Source organism: Episyrphus balteatus, chromosome 1 (genome assembly GCF_945859705.1).
Source record: "Episyrphus balteatus chromosome 1, idEpiBalt1.1, whole genome shotgun sequence".
Classification (NCBI taxonomy): Eukaryota; Metazoa; Arthropoda; class Insecta; order Diptera; family Syrphidae; genus Episyrphus; species Episyrphus balteatus.
Window position 1 is genome coordinate 38,002,540 of NC_079134.1, and position 17,244 is coordinate 38,019,783.

Here is a 17,244-nt window from a genome sequence, read left to right on the forward strand (position 1 = left end):
ACTTTGAAGCGAAATTCTTATCAAATCTTTTTTAAGTCTTCCGGGACTTACAGAAACAAATAAATAAATTCTTCTTATGTTTTATTGATCTATAAAACCTGCTGTGGTAAGCTCATTTTGGCATCAGTTTGTTATTATTTCTTATCGGCAACATGACGTTATCCCCGATCGTAACACAACTTTTATGGTTGATAGTATTGTTGAGTTTAAATTCTATCGCAAAGTCTTTAGAAATGAGCGTTATGCGAAAAATTCACAACGCTAGAATTGAAGACTACCCTTATCTCGTCTCGGTGCGCTTCAAAGACGATCACAGATGTGCTGGTTCAATCTTATCCGAAGACAAATTACTAACAGCGGCACATTGTGTTAATCATTTGCCAATAGAACACTTGGGAGTTCGTGTTGGTTCTTCGATACATTTCGAAGGCGAATACTTTCCACTTCGGAGTTTTGAAATTCATCCATTATACCATTCGCCTAAACTAGATTGTGACATAGCCTTTCTGAAGCTCCAACGGAATTTAACTTTTGGCCCCACTGTTCAACCAATCGAACTGAAAGAAAGTCGTCCTCTTGATGGAACCCGAGCTGCATCACCTGGATGGGGAATTATGAGAGATGGTTTGTTCTATCGGCCTGACAGAATGAAAGTTCTAACAGTTCGTTTGATCAGTCAAGAGGCTTGCTGGCGAAGCTACCCCAACGAATTCATATCAAACCAGATGATTTGTGCGAGACCAAATGAACTCGGAGATGATACCTGTCAAGCTACTCAAGGCGGTCCATTGGTGGAGAAATCAACTGGCAAGCAGATTGGTGTCATGTCTTGGGGTATAAGTTGTACCCAACCAGAGTTGCCAAATGTCTATGCCTCCGTTCATAATTTAGTCACTTCAAGATATGTGTAATTTTTTCAATGAATAAAATTACAAAAGTTCTTTGTTTAGGGAACTATCGCTAGTAGATTTTTTTCTTTCTCCGAGGTTTTTTTAAATTTCCAAAAAAATATTCGACAGACACAAAATCGAAGGGAAAAAGACCCTGAAAGCTATGTTTTTTTTTTTTTGTTTAAAAATTATTTTGATATCACTCGCGACTGAGTTCGTTCTCCTTCAAGCGCGCAACGAACGCTTGAGCTCTTGCGCTTCTTTCTTCACAGGAAGATTTATCGCCATTAAAAATTTGACATTTTGCAAATCCATGAAAAATGATTTATATATTCCACCAACATCTTATCCTTGAACTGCTCTTCTATACCCCATGAATGTCACATACAAAGAGACAAGAGACATACCACCACCAGAACTTGAATCTAGCAAGAAACGATTGGAATTCCATCCCCATGTCTTAGCTGAAAAAAAAAAATAATTTTAAAGAAGAAACTTTACTATGCTTGGGTGCGTTGGAAATAAAAGTAAGAAAAAAAAAAAATAAATATTAAAACCCCCTCAAGGCCAAGTTATAATTTTTTTACCACCCCAGCTTGAATGTAGACGTTAGACATTAGAGTGTGGTGTTACGTTAAGTCAAGAGTTTATGCCGCGCGTTGCATCATCTTTTGTGGATATATTTTTTTTTAAGATGAAACACACATTTAATTGAACAAATTTTGTTCATCTCTTTGTATTCTAATTGAAATCGTAATTTAATTAATTTTAATTAGTGTAATTGAGAAATTGTCTGTGTTCTTTTATAATTCAAAAGTATGGGTATTTTCTGTGATAAGAGGACATAAGTTATTTTGTTTGTCGTGGAATTTAATTTAACATTATCCAGGAGTTCTCGGACCAGTCAGTGATGTGACCCCCAACACTGTTCATAAATAGAAAAATTAGAGAACAACACATTGTAGGTAAATGTTGAATTCGATTTTTAAGAAATCTTATTAAAATAAGAAATATAGTGAGGCGGCTTAGCATTAAAAAAGAGTTCAATCGTGCACTTTGTGATAAAAGCATGAAATTAACATCGTTGGTAGTACTCAATATAAGAGTTATTTTAAGATATTGGGCCACCTTGTATTCCATCCGGAAGGGTAGATACAAGACTTTTTCTGTGTTGCACTCGATTTGTTGCATATCATAGTATAAGCAATGAAACATTTGTATTAATATGATACATGATTTCGAGGTATTTTCTAACGCCCAATCGAATAAAATCAATACCAAAATGTCTCGACCATCATGTAAAAAGTTATTGGACACTTTATGAATTGTTTTTTATTCAAAGAGCAAGATTCAGAATATTATCAAGTACTCCTTGAAAAAAAGTGGTAGGTTGATAAAATTTCGTGTGGACGTTTCCATAGCCGTAGCTAGGATTTCATTTCGGGGGGTTACCTCAGACCGAACAAATTTTTACTTGCTCAATAGGGCAAGTATTGGTTTGGTGTCAAAAAAAAATTCGAGGTTTTAATCAAAACTAACATTACGATGATGGAGAAGTCCAAAAAAGTGGGTTTCGTCATGACGTCCGTCGGTCTGTGCGTCGGTGCGTCCGTGCGTCCATCTGTACAAGTAGCTACAGCCTAAACGGGTAGACGGATTTTCTTGAAATTTGGTATGGATGTTTATTTCGTAATTTCCAAGTTTGGTTTTTTTTTGTTTTTTAATATCTCGCTTAGAACGTATACCTCCCATACAAAATTTTCGAATTATTGCAAATTTCTCGAAAACGGCTCTAATTATTTTTGATTAAATTTAACACACGTAATGCTGTATATAGTTCTAACATAACGGCGTTTTTAGTTTTTCTCAAAAAATACGGATAGTGGAAATATGATCTTTATATTTTCTTAAATCGCGGATGTCGGCTCTTCCCGTACTTCATTATGGAGTTATTGCAATTTTCTCAAAAATGGCTCTAATGATTTTGATAAAATTTTGCATACGTAATATTCAAAGTAATTGCAGTAAAATTGAATTCTTAGTTTTTCTCAAAAAAATCAAGTCAAATAAAAAAAAAAGTATTTAACAAACTAACTAATTTATTTAACCTCCATGCCGGCTCTTCCTCTACATCAATCAAATTTCTTAAAAATATATATAGAGGCAGCTCTTATAATCTACAAGTAAGCTAACATAAAAGTGCTTTGAACTGCAAGAGCAAGTACGTGCGGCCCCAGTCGTGCATTTTATTTTTTTAAGATTCACAAAACTTTTTTATCAACTATAGGCGTGTTTTTTCTATTACTCAGTTGCTACTCATTTTTGATTTTATTAGCAAAACAATAATAAAAATTACACAAGTAAGTATTTGTTTTTAAGGCTTGGCCACACCGGAAGGTACATGCAGGAGCGGTACGGGTAATTGTATGAAATAAATTTCAAACTGACATATCAACGTTCAGATGTGGAATTTTTTTCATACAATTACCCGTACCGCTACCGCATGTACCCTTCGGTGTGTCCAAGCCTTTATTGTTTTTCGAATAAAATAAAAAAATGAGTAGCTACTCAGTTGTAGAAAAAACACGCCTTATATGTAACTGCAGTCTATTCTTAATTCCGCTAAAGCAAATGGTCATTAGAACTGTGTCAGAGCGAAAAACTTGCCAATATCCTTTTTAAGTATTTTTTAGGAGAGAAATTCATAGTTAAAAGTTTAAAATAGCTCTGCTTACCGTAGAAGAATTTAAGAATGTACCGAATATAAAATGGCCGAATATTCGGCGGCATCTCTAGTTTAAATTGGTACAAGGAGTGATAAGTTGTTTGATATAAATTGCGAGCGTTAGCGAGCAAGAAAATTTTTTTGAAGAAATGAATTTGAACCATTATTAGGCTTTATACAAAAAATTATTTCGCACAATTTTATATATAAAAACATTGAAAAATGAAATTTTTCTCCCACTAAAATTGAAAAGATTTTCATGCAAAACTAAAATTGCTTGCTTTTATTTTTTGTTGAATTTTCATACAAATTAATATTTTGAAGGAGTGAGGTGCAAAAGTAAAAGTATGAAAAATAATTGTGCAGTTTGTGATAAAAGGATCAAATTAATAGGATTGTTAGTACAACATGTAACCCTCATTTTAAGATATTCCAATATCTCAAAATAACTCTTATATTGAGTACTACCAATGATATAAATTTCATGCTTTTATCACAAAGTGCACGATTTAGATGCTAAGCCGCCTCACTAATATAAATATTATCATTTTCAAAACATCTTTCTAAATGTTTTTGATTACCAAACGACGAAGTATGCCATTCGGTTTCTTGTATAACGAAATATTTTTGAAAATACATAGTTTGAGTAGGTATAATGTATAACTTATTTTCTGCATTACTCAAGGGTAATTCCATGAGAGCAAACAGGCATATTTGAGTATGGTTTTCGCACTTATTTATTTACCTATTCACTAAATTAAGTATTTTAATACATTAATACTCTTAGCCCGATTTTTCAATCGTCAGTTAGACTATGAGAAGAATAAAGGTCAATATAAAAAAAAACTTTTATTCCTAGGAATAAGCTCTATCTGAGGTTCATCTGACTTTTGAAAAATTGGCCCTTAGGATATTAATTTGTTTGTTTCTAATATTAAAAGTATTCTAGCTCCTGGTACTGTCTGAGAATATCTTCAAATATTCTAATGACATTCTAATGTCACACCCGTTAAGTCAAATATTTCAATATAAAAATAAGATGATTTTCCGCTTAAATTAAGTGGATTTTTTTGAAATTCGCACATTCAAGAAATTTTGAAGATTTATCCGCTTAATTTAAGACGGAAGTCATCTTTAAAAAATAAACATGCATTAAATCTACTTAATTTAATACGGAATTCACTTGTTTTTTGTAGTCTTTTTTCTACGTGTAAAAATAAATAATTTGAAAAGAAATTTTAAAAGATGTTTTTAAAATTACAGAAAAAAAAACAACTTTTCAAACGGTTGTGATCCCAGAAAACGTATGTCTTTTGATTTCTCGTTTACCAACAAATAATTTTTTTTTTATAAAGCGTTTTAAAAAAATTAGTTTTTTTATAATATTCAAATATTAAAAAAACCAAAATTATATAAATAAGTTGAGCCAAACATTCAGCAGGTTTTCACTACCAAATTGGAACTAATCTGCTTCAAGAAGATCTCAAGGGGAAAGTGACCTGTAATGGCCCTCCCAAGGTAAAATGGCCATCAAGTTATAAAGGCCACCTTGCTAGGAATTGTTGAATGAGGCGAGCAATGATCAATGTTGTGAATGGCTCATAGAAAGATCTGAGCTGAGAAGATGAAGTACTAATTTTTTCAAGAAAAAGGAGCACTTTGACTGTATTGCCATTTTACCCGGGTAAAATTGATCTGTGAAATTTGAAAACGTTTTGAATACATATTAAATAATTTAAATCCATTTTGGAATTTGTTTTTACTCGTAAAGAACAAAAAAATGTGTTATATGAATAATATATTAAACTTTGAAAAACATTTAAGTTTGAATGTTTGTATTTTTAGAGATATGGTACATTTTTCTAAGAGGGGACTTTATTTTCAAATTAAATTGAAGAAAACACAATTATTACTGAACCCCGTTTTGGAGCTTTAAGAATTTATTAAACTTATAGATAGGCAACCATGACATGTTAAACGAAAAAAATTCTGAAAAATTCGAAACTACTTTTTTACAACTATCTACATATTTTTTCTTATAAAATCCAAAAACGAAGGAACAAATGTATAAACTCCAGGATATTTTTTATGGGCACAGCCAAAGCCAAATGAAACAACACCAACCAGCCTTCTTGCATCTCCAATTCCACTCACTAATGGCCCTCCAGAATCACCTTGACAGCTATCTTTGCCCGGAGCAGATGCACACATATTTCCATCATAAATTTTCGGTGCTATTTTTTTATAATCATCAGAGCACTTAGTTTGATTAACAACTTGAACAATAACATATCGTAGCGGTTTACTGCCCAAATCAGATTTTTTTTCATTTTCCGATTGTTTACCCCATCCAGTAATTTTAACATTTGTACCAGGTTTTAAACGTTTTGTTCCCAATTTTATCGGTCGACTTGAATTTGTATACTTAATTGGTGGCTTGATTTTCAGCAAAGAAATATCATTTTCCATAGTTCCATCATCGAATTTGGGATGTTGGATAATTTTTTCAACTTTATGTATGATTCCATTATTTGCAATTGTTGCTCCATTACTAACTGATAATATTCCAGGCCTAACTCCATCCGTACAGTGAGCAGCAGTTAGAATAGTATTATGATTTAATATTGCACCGCCACAGATGTGATCATTATTTTCACGAATCGATACTTGGTAGTTTGAGTTTTCAATAGAACCAGCATCGCCTCCTACAATCCGTTCCTCAGCTTCCATTGCATTGTTTTTGCGAAAGGCAAAAGTGATAAGCAAAAATACTCCCGCAAAATATTTCATCGTGATGCTAACTGAGGTGAGAATAGAAACAACCTGGTTTTTAAGCTTTAAATTCATCTGTTTTTATTCAAAACTTTCAGTGAAATTGATGGTTTTGAGATGTTTATCTTTGATTTATAATTTTCTATAACAGGTACCTTTAAACATTCGAAAGTCATATTTACCTCAGAGTTGAATCGTTAGTTGTTTTTTTGTTGTTTTATTATAGTTATGTAATTTTTGTTATTACAATAAATGTTATTTGCTAAATATTATATTGTTATTTTCTAATAATTACTGTATGGATTTATAGTACGTTCACACGCTTATAAAACTGAATATTGATAAAATATTACCTACATATGTAAGGTGACAGTTATGCAATACGACCTTATTTATGTCATTACACACAAATAAAATCCATTTTTTTTATAACAGCTTATAATAAACTTTATATCATCTGAAAGCTTATTGTTTCAGCTCAAAATATTTATATCGACCATGTCTTTTTTTTTTTAAACCAATCAGTTTTGATAAAAAAAAAGCAAAAAAATCTATCACTTTTCTCTTCAAACACCATTAAATCCATTTTTTTATATCACAACTTATAATAAATTTTATATCATCTGAGAGCTTATTATTTCACCTTTTATATGACGCTTCAATCAGATTTCTACAATGCCTATAAAAAAAGTAAGTAATTTTTTAAAGCGAACCATGTTGAAATTTCAAACTGAGATTACGTTACTTCCTAAGCTGATGGCTGGTCATCGGAAACAGATATGTAATGAATTGAAATTTTGTACAATTATAGTTTATTCTATTTTATCTATCTTACAGTATAAATTTTATTCATCTATCTATTAAAACAAAAAAGTTATAATCAATTGATTTTTCCTGTCGCTTTTTCGTTTCATCGTGTTTCAAATTACTACGATTCTAAAGAAGTTTTCACTTTAAAAATAATAAAAATTAAAAAAAGTGGCGGTACAATTTTTTAGCTTAAATTTCAATTTCTCATCTTTGTAAAAGGTGTTCAATATGGACCTCACAAAAAATTTTCCCAATTCCTCGTTTTTCTCAAAATTTTGCCGGAGTCCTCTTAAAACAAAGAATGGAATGCAATGAGTTCGCACGTAGGCTGAAAATACTGTGACTGGTGATTATATTATTTAAGATGTTTTTGAATGTTTTCAGTTCTTCTGTGGTGAATTTTTTGAAAAGTTTTCTAAAATAGAAAACCAATATAGTCATTTTTATCAAAAAAAAAAAAAAAACGATTTCCATTTATTTTATTTTTTATGGTTTTTCTCATATTTTTTGTAGCTAGAACTGAATGATTGAAATGGGACCACATTGCGGGCACCAGCTTTCCAATACAAAAAGATTTATCAAAATTGGTTCACTCAGTCCAAAGTTATGAGGTAACAAACACAAACAAAAAAAACAGACGAATTGAATACCTCCTCCTTTTTAAAAGTCGGTAAAAAATGCTGAAATAAGTCGTTATGCATGCGAGTGTGCTTAGAAATACGGCTGATCATTATTTTTTTAAGGGTTAGTGATGAATGGTCAAAACTGATAATCCCAAAAAGAAAATTCCCATGCCAATATCCCCAAAAAACAAAATGGTTGGAAGCCAAAATCCCACAAAAAAAAATGTAATACAAAAAAATCCCTAAGAGAAAATCCCAAAATCATGATGCGCAAGTTTTGTATCAAGCAATCAAATAGCGCGCCAGAGAAAATGTGTTTGTATTTTAATTTAACCATCATAAATCGTTATATGAGAGTAAAAATGGTAACCGTACCATGTCAAAAAAGAGGTTGTCTGTAAAGCCGGTTTACGGACGATGATTTTACGTGATAACGTCGTAAGAAAACAGGTTGTGTGCTTTTAAAATGAGACATTTGAAGCATTTATTTATTTCAAACCATCAAAATTTACAAGAAAAAGCTAAAACAAAATACCTTTTTTCTTTTCTCATTATATTAACTTTTTTATTTTAAAAGCTCACAAAAAAAATTAAACCATTAAAAAGCCAAATATTTCTTCTAAATAATAAAACCATTTTTAAAATTTTACAATGAGCAAAAAGTATGAAAATAATTTATTGAAAACAATAATTTCTTATGAAAAAAGTGAAAAAATCACTTCACCCAAAAACTAATTTTTTTGATACAACAACCTATAATAAATTTTATACCACCTGAAAGCTTATTGCTTTAGCTCAAATTTTATTGCTTTAGCTAGAATTTTTTGAACTCGATCAAATTTCATCAAAAAAAGCAAAAAAAAAACATTTATTTTTATGTTCTCATGCTATTAAATGAATTTTTTCCCTAACAACCTATAAAAATTTTTATACCATGTGAAAGCTTATTGTTTCACCTTTCAAATGACGTATCAATCTCAAAGTCGCCTACAAGAGCAGTTAGAATTTTTTAAAGTCAACCATGTGGAATTTCCAGACTCAGATTACGGTACTTCCCACACTGGTGGCTGTTCATGGCGCAACAAATCTCCACTGGAGGTTTTTCGAAAAGTTTCTTGATTTAACATTGTGTAGCTTGTAGTTAGTCTAGCGTTATGTGTGATATACCAAATGAAAGGTAATTGTATCAGGATGCTCATAAAAGTTTAATAAAATTCTCCTCTTGGTAAAAAGTTATAACCTGTTGAATTCTAAAATTTTATTTTACCGTTATCTCAAAATTGTGTTTACGAAAACGAAATTTCGCACACATATAGTCGTGGTCATGGTCTATCATTACTCCATATATAATATTCCTCTATCTATTAAAGAAAAAAAGATAAAAATAAAAAACTATAAAAATCGGTTAAAAACGGCAAAAAAACCTGTTTTTTTTTTTAAATTTATTTTTCTCCGTATTCAGTCAAAACTCTTTTAACGATGCACATGTATGCGCATTGATCAGCCCTACATATCCTATATAATTTGAGATTTTTTGAACTCTCCAAAAAAACAACCCAAAAAAACTCCTAAAAAAATAGGTATTTTTCAAAAATTCATATTTCGAAACGCAGAGTGTTGGAAAAAAATCCGTATCAAACGCCTAATTTTTTTTTTCTTTCATCTTTCACCTGGCACCTTTAGAATTGTAAAAAAAAATTTCCCCTACCCATAATCAACATTTTGTCATACCCACAACATCTGATCAACGTTCAAACAAAACGTTATAGCGGAATTTCAGATTTTTTTTAATTTTTTCTTAAATGCAGTTATCCTTAAATCAGTCTCCTCTATCTATGGCAAAAAGAATCGACTCTCTTCGACCACGCGTTTAGATTTTAGCCCAAATTTCATCTTTCCGTTTTACCCCTATCTACCCTATTAAATGACGGAAATTTTGATTTTGAATTATTATCTTTCAAGTAAGCTATAGAAGATCCTTGTTTCTCTAATAGTTTATTTTTAATTTTGAATTTAATTTTTTTGCCGCACTGCGAAAGTGTAACGTTAGAAAATGGCGTCACTTTTTTGCGGTGGCTGCCATGGTTCATCGATTTATAAGACGTTATCACGTCAAAAAAAATGTTTCTTTCTGCCGTTTTTTACCATTTATTCCATTTATTTTAAAATTGATATTTTTTAAATTTTTTCATAGTTTTAAATAATTGAGATTACTTAAAGGTTTTCGGCAAGTATTGTTAATTTGATCCTAAAAACTCCATCTAGGGAATCACCCAAAATCTTAAACTACCTACCATGTTTAAAGCAAAATGCTTATGGGTGGTTTGGGCTAAATAAATACAGACAGACACATAGCCAAAATTTCAACACGCACTTTTCTTACATTCTCCATAATTGTTATAAAAAATCTTGGCTCAATGTAATTTTGAAATAGATTTTTTTACGAATTCCAAATCACTACAACAATTGATTAGAATTGCCACACAACAAAAATGTGGAAAAATTATACTTTTCTAAATCGACTGTAACAATTTTATTTAAAAATTTTGTGTGTAAAGAAATGACGCTAGTAACTTTCCATTATAAGCGCCCCTTTTTCACCCACCAACCTAAAAAGAGCTTTCATATTATTTTACCAAATATACAATTAAATATCTCTGCGGCCGGATACAAAGGGGTTAAGTTACAAAATTTCACTTTTTGGGTTTCGATGAAATAAGGTTTCTCTTTTATTTGGTATCAAAAACATAAACTTCGAACAACTCTTTCCTATAAAAATAAGAGGATAAATGCTCAAAAATTCATCGATTAGCTCAACTTCGCATTTTCTGGCAAACTATCATTTATGCCTTAACCAATTTGTACCCGGCGGCAAAGATTTAAGCGTGAGAATGTGCTATAAATCCATTAAAAAACAACAATATTTATGTAACAAATAATATTTATTGTATTTAATAATAATAATTACGTAACAAATAACAACAAAACATACAATTAAAATGCAACACTGAGGTACACGATACACGTGTCTTTCGTATGTTTAAAGGTACCTGATACGGAACCGATTTCTTAATTTCTGACCTTCTTGTAAATAACTTGATCGATTTTAACAAAATTGTTTTTCGTTTCATTGAAATTTAGCAAAATTTTCCTGAAACACTTTTTCGATTTTTTTTCATGTGTTTATGAATGTGTTTGAAATTTTGGTTTTATCAGTTTTTTTTTTTTTGAAAAACTTTTCAAAACTTTATTTATAAAAAACTTTTTAATTTTTTCCTATACAAATTATTTTCAAGCTTAATTAAAATTATGAATTTTAACATTTCAAACAACATTTATCAAGAAGGCAAGTATGTGCGACAGAGTCTTGCATTTTATTAGCTTGGCTTACGGAAGTTTTTAAAATAAAAGTTTTAATTAAAAATGATAAACACCTCAAGATCATCAATTTCAATCAAAATTTAGAATAAAAACTGTAAAATTTAAAGCTCCAAACCAGGTAGTTTCCATTCTCACCTCAGTAGTTATCATCACGATGAAGTATTTTGCGGGAGTATTTTTACTTGTCACTATTGCCTTTCCAAGGAACAATCTTTTGGATGCTCAGGAACGGATTGTTGGAGGCGATGCTGGTTCTATTGAAAACTCAAACTACCAAGTATCGATTCGTGAATATAATGAACATATGTGCGGTGGTGCAATTTTAAATCATAATACTATTCTAACTGCTGCTCATTGTACGGATGGAGTTAGGCCAGGAATATTGTCAGTTAGTAATGGAGCAACAATTGCAAATAATGGAATTATACATAAAGTTGAAAAAATTATCCAACATCCCAAATTTAATGCTGAAACATTTGAAAATGATATAAGTATACTGAAGATCAAGCCACCAATTAAGTACACAAATTCAAGTGAACCGATTAAATTGGGAACGAAACGTTTAAAACCTGGTACAAATGTTAAAATTACTGGATGGGGTAAACAATCGGAAAAAGAGAAAAAATCTGTTTTGGGCAGCAAACCTTTGCGATATGTTATTGTTCAAGTTGTTAATCAAACCAAGTGTGCTAAAGATTATGAAGAATTTGAACCGAAAATTTATGATGGAAATATGTGTGCATCTGCCCCGGGTAAAGATAGCTGTCAAGGTGATTCTGGAGGGCCATTAGTGAGTGGAATTGGAGATGCAAGAAGGCTTGTTGGTGTTGTTTCATTTGGCTTTGGCTGTGCCCATAAAAAATATCCTGGAGTTTATACATTTGTACCGTCGTTTTTGGATTTTATAAAAAAACATATGTAGAAAATTTGGTTGCAAGAGTGATTTTTTTTTGAAAAATGTTTCGATCTTTTTAGCATTTTTGTGTTTGAAAATGTTATGGTTTCCTACCTAAGAGTTTAATAAATTCTTGAAGCTCCAAAACTGTGTTTACTAATTTTTTTTTCCAAGCAGACTTGTTAACTTAGTTCCAATTAGAAAACTAAATAAGGACAATAAATTGCGGACCTGCACCTGAAATATTAATAGACTACGTGCAGCAAAACAATTAGCAGAGGCTATCAACTGCTTTAAGACAGATATAACTGCCATCCAATAAATAAGATGGGAAGGGCCGGGCAAGTATGCAGTTTTGATTGATATATTAAGATGCGTTTTTTTTAAAAAACTAATTTTTTATAAATAATTTTTTGGAAAAATTTTTTAAAATAAAATTGGTATATGCCATTTTGTAGAAATCACTAATCAACATCTAAAAACAAAATTTCAAAAAAATTCAATGTCCCATTTTCGAAAATTTGATTTTTCAAAAAAAAAATTATTTTTTGAAAATTTGTTTTTGGTTTATTTTTAAATTATGTATATAAATGCTTCCTCACAAAAAGTTTCGTTGAAATCGAATAAGCAATTTTGGAGATAATCAGATTTGAAAAAACGGTTCTATGGCAGGTACCGTTAATAATGATTTTCCAAACAAATGTTTCATTAGAAGATATACCTTAGCTTAAAACTAACATTTAAATTTGTTTAAAAAAATCGTTGGAGCCAATTTCGAGATATTTCAATTTTACTAAAATCGGTATATGATAAGTACCGTTATTTTTGGTCAAAAAAAATTAATTCCATAAACCCCTCTGGAGTGTTGCCAAATAACGCTACATACCAAGTTTGACATTAATCGGTCCACCCGTTTAGGATCATCTAAAGTCCTAAAAATAACAAAACTTATGGTGAAAAAATTGAGTTTACCTACACACATATCTCCATTCTACATTTAGTATAAACATAGGAACAGAGTGACATTCTCAAGAAATGTATTTTGAGAAAAAAAAAAAAAATACAAAATCTTGTGAGTGGTTTCAAAACGAGTGGTACAAACTTGTTCTTTTGGTTGAAGTTGCTGAAATTCTTAAGAGTTTTATATAGATACTAGCTGACCCGGCGGACTTCGTTCCGCCATTTCTTGTATTTATTTCTAATTCTCGACTCTGTAATTAGTTAATTTTCAAAGTAAAAAGAGGATCAAAACTTGAAAAGTTCATAAAATGAGTTTATAAATGTTAACTTTTAAACTTTTAGCAAAAGTGGCCTATGCAAAAAACTCATGCATGCGCATGATTAAAACCTATATTTCCTATAAATTTGAGATTTTTTGCAGACCTTTAAAAATTCCAAAAAAATAAAAGACTACTCAAAAATGTCCCTAAAAATTAGGTTGTTTTTCAAAAATTTTTATTTCAAAATACATTGCCTATGAAAAAAATCCGTTTTAGACCTCTAATTTTTTTTTTTTTAATATCTTTCTCATGGTGTAACTCAAATTTCTGTGCAAATTTTGCGTACCTCTAATTAGTCTTTTGTCGAAGGTCTATGACTGCAAAAAAATCTTCACAACTTGGTTTTGAAATTTTTTTGAATTTTTTCAATATCTTTTTTAACTATTGAATAAATTTGTCTATCGTTTAAAAAAAAAGTCAACTCTTTACGACTTACCGTTTAGAAAATAGCCTCTTTTTTCAATGTCGTGTTACCCCTATTTACCCTATAAAATCTTGAATTTTTTTTGCCTTAAACCTTCTCCTCTTATGCCTCTTTGATTTCAAAAAAAAATTAAGAAAATGAGTCAGTCTGTGTGGCCGGTTAGCGAACGTACTCAAAACCAAACTTTAATATATATAATAGATTTAGAAATTGTTACGAAAAAAATTAGTAAAAAAACAACTTCTCAAATCGAATTGAGCTCAAAAACATGTATGCAATTTCATTTCTTTTATTAAGAAGCAATTTAAGAAAAAATATTTTTAAATATTTTTCGTTTTTTAAAAAATTAATTTTTTTTTAAATAAAAAAGAACGGTTGTAATGATTTCCGGAAAAAATCCATCATAGATTTCACTCAAAAAAAAAAAAAAAAAAGAAAGTAATATGTATCTTTTTTTGAGAAAATTAAACTTTTCTGATTTTAAATTACGGTAAAAAAAAAATATGTTGTTTCAAAAACGCGTCTATAGATATAGATTTTGAGGAACGTAGGTTGTTAAAATATTTTAAAAAGCCCGTGTTTCCAGAGAATTTTTAAATGCTTATAGTTTTTATCATGCCATGAGTAATTAGAAAGTTATATGTATATTATATAACTAATACATTTTTTGTGTTCTATTTTATAGGTTTATTCACACCACAGCCACAAATGAAGTTCTCAGTCAGTAGATAGTGTTTATTTTTTTAAGATGATATTTTTAATATATAGGTATTTTTTTCAATCAAGCTTTGTTACTAATTTTGTAACAAATTGAAAAATTATAATAATCAAACGCGCAAGACATATTCTTGTAAGAAATAGTTTGTGTCACAAAAAATGTTTTAATAACTTTTTTCATTAATCTAACCATTCTAAAGATACTCGAAGTCAAAGTTTTAAAAAAATTATAAAAACATTTTTTACTTTTCAAAATTTTCTAATTCACTGAAAATTCATTATTTTCAAATTAGCAAGATATATTCTTGTAGGGACTCAAACGTTCTACAAAAAATTCCTTGGAATCAAATTGATTGGTTTAACCGTTTAAAAGATAATATTATCCAAATCGCAATGCATACGAGTCATGAGAAAACTACTGAAATCAGTGGGCATTGGTTTGAATACGAATATCTTCTAAACGGTTAAACCAATCAATTTGATTCCAATGAATTTTGTATAGAACGTTTGAGCCCCTACAAGAATATATCTTGCTTATTTGAAAAAAAAAAAAAAAATGAATTTTGAGTGAGTTAGAAAATTTTGAAAAGTAAAAAATGTTTTTGTAATTTTTTTTAACTATGACCTCGAATATCTTTAGAATGGTTACATTAATGAAAAAAGTTAATAAGACATTTTTTGTGACACAAACTATTTCTTACAAGAATATGTCTTTTTCAGTTTGTTACAAAATTAAGAACAAAAAACGAATTTTGAAGGATTTTCTCGATTTTTGGACCTCAAATATCTATTAAACGGTTAGATAAACAAAAAAAGTGTACAAGACCTTTTTTGTAGAGCGTTCAATTTCCTAGAAGAATGTGTAAAGAATTTGCTAAAAAGTCGATTTTTAAAAAAATTATTTTTTTTTAGTAGAAGCTTGATGTAAAAATAGAAAATTGCAAAGCGGAGGACCTTCCCATTAATATTAAGAGCTCATATTTGGTGTGTATATTCTAGAGCTGTCTAGAAATCGATTTTCCGGAGTACCAAATAAAAAAAAAAAAAATTTGATTTTTTTGACCCACCGTAATATCCATACCTAAATATACGAACAAATTTTTCCAGAACTCCCATATCAAAACTTAATCTTGTCGATTATGCCATTTTAAGCAGTACTCTCCTTTAAAAGCATAAAACATTGTAAGAAATATGGATGTGCGATTTTTACAACTTACATTCAAATGACAAAGAAAGCAATTGATTTGGGTCAGCAGTGACACTAGAAGAAAAATATGTTACGCATACACCACAGTGACCCGTATATTGTTTGATTTTCCAAAAAACACGTTAGCACATTTAAACACAAATATTAGTGAACCTCTTTAAGAATTTATTTAACTTTTTCATGTCATGTATTTGATTTACTTTTTTTACATTTAACAAGTTAAAACATTAAAAAACTTAATTTTTCTATAAACGTAAAACAAACTCGAGAAAATAACTTTTTACAAATATTTTTTAATAAAATCATCAAAAAATGCTGGAACAAATGTATAAACACCAGCATATTTTTTATTTGCACATCCATAGCCAACTGAACAAACTCCAACAACACGTCTATCAGCACCCGTTCCCGTTACTAGTGGACCTCCAGAATCACCTTGACAGCTATCCTTACCCAAAGCAGAAGCACACATTCTTTTACTACCAATTTCAAGTCCTAAATTCTTATATTGATCACTACACACAGTTTGATTAATAACTTGAACAATAACATATCGTAAAGATTTTTTTCCCAAATCAGTTTCTTTGTCATTTTCCGACATTTTACCCCATCCAGTCATTTTGACATTTGTACCAGGTTCTAAACGTTTTGTTGCACATTTAATAGGTCGACTTTTATTTGTGAATATAATTGGTGGCGTAATCTTCAGCAAACAAATATCATTTTCAGTAGTTTTACCATTATAATTGGGATGTTGGATAATTTTCGATACTTTATGTATAATTCCATTATTTGCAATTGTTGCTCCATTACTAACTGATAATATTGCAGCCTTAACTCCTTCGGTACAATGGGCAGCAGTTAAAATAGTATTGGCATCTAATATTGCACCGCCACATGTATGTTGACCATTTTCACGAATCGATACTTGGTAGTTTGAGTTTTCAATACTTGCTGTATTGCCTCCAACAATTCGATTCTCAATTTCGAAAGCATTGTTCTGGGGAAAAACAATAGCGACAAGAAAAATAACTCCAGCGAAATACATCATCGTGATGATCACTGTGCAAGATAAATTGAAACAACTTGGTATGATGCCCGAAATTCAACAGGTTTTATTCGAAATTTTGATAGAAATATTTTAGCACGTTTAGGTGTTTATCTTGAGGTGTTTATCTTTGATTATTATCCTAAAAACATAAAAGTAAATAAGAAAAATTAAAAACACTTGTTTGGGTCGCACGAACTTGGTAGTTTAATTCAAACTAAAAAATGAAATTTAGCTAAAAGAAATTGACAGCTGATTTCTATTATATACTTTTTTTTTTAAATGGTTTTAAACTCCAAGAGAAAAAATTGAAAATTGTTCAAATAAAAATAAAACAAAATTTCATAAATATTCATTGGTTTTTCAAAAAAAAAAAAAAAAAAAATTAGGTAGGTACATTTTTTAAATCCAAATTTGATGTTTTTAATTTATTTTTAATTCTTATATTAAGGTTACTAAAATGTGTTGCTGT

The 17,244-nt window shown here is 30.0% G+C and overlaps 4 protein-coding genes across 4 annotated transcripts; 2 read left to right on the forward strand and 2 right to left on the reverse strand.

Moving 5' to 3' along the window:
- The first annotated feature begins 233 nt into the window (after positions 1 to 233).
- Positions 234 to 911, forward strand: LOC129916105 (trypsin-7-like). The gene has a single exon (XM_055995930.1). The coding sequence runs from the start codon at positions 234 to 236 to the stop codon at positions 909 to 911; it is 678 nt and encodes a 225-aa protein (XP_055851905.1).
- A 4,726-nt stretch (positions 912 to 5,637) lies between these two features.
- Positions 5,638 to 6,345, reverse strand: LOC129916185 (trypsin alpha-like). Its single transcript, XM_055996051.1, has one exon. The coding sequence runs from the start codon at positions 6,343 to 6,345 to the stop codon at positions 5,638 to 5,640; it is 708 nt and encodes a 235-aa protein (XP_055852026.1).
- A 4,765-nt stretch (positions 6,346 to 11,110) lies between these two features.
- LOC129907381 (trypsin alpha-like) lies at positions 11,111 to 12,211 on the forward strand. The gene has a single exon (XM_055983542.1). It carries the CDS (start codon positions 11,356 to 11,358, stop codon positions 12,121 to 12,123), a length of 768 nt encoding a protein of 255 aa, XP_055839517.1. The 5' UTR covers positions 11,111 to 11,355; the 3' UTR covers positions 12,124 to 12,211.
- A 3,742-nt stretch (positions 12,212 to 15,953) lies between these two features.
- Positions 15,954 to 16,791, reverse strand: LOC129907380 (trypsin alpha-like). The gene has a single exon (XM_055983541.1). The coding sequence runs from the start codon at positions 16,773 to 16,775 to the stop codon at positions 16,005 to 16,007; it is 771 nt and encodes a 256-aa protein (XP_055839516.1). The 5' UTR covers positions 16,776 to 16,791; the 3' UTR covers positions 15,954 to 16,004.
- Between the last annotated feature and the right edge of the window lie 453 nt (positions 16,792 to 17,244).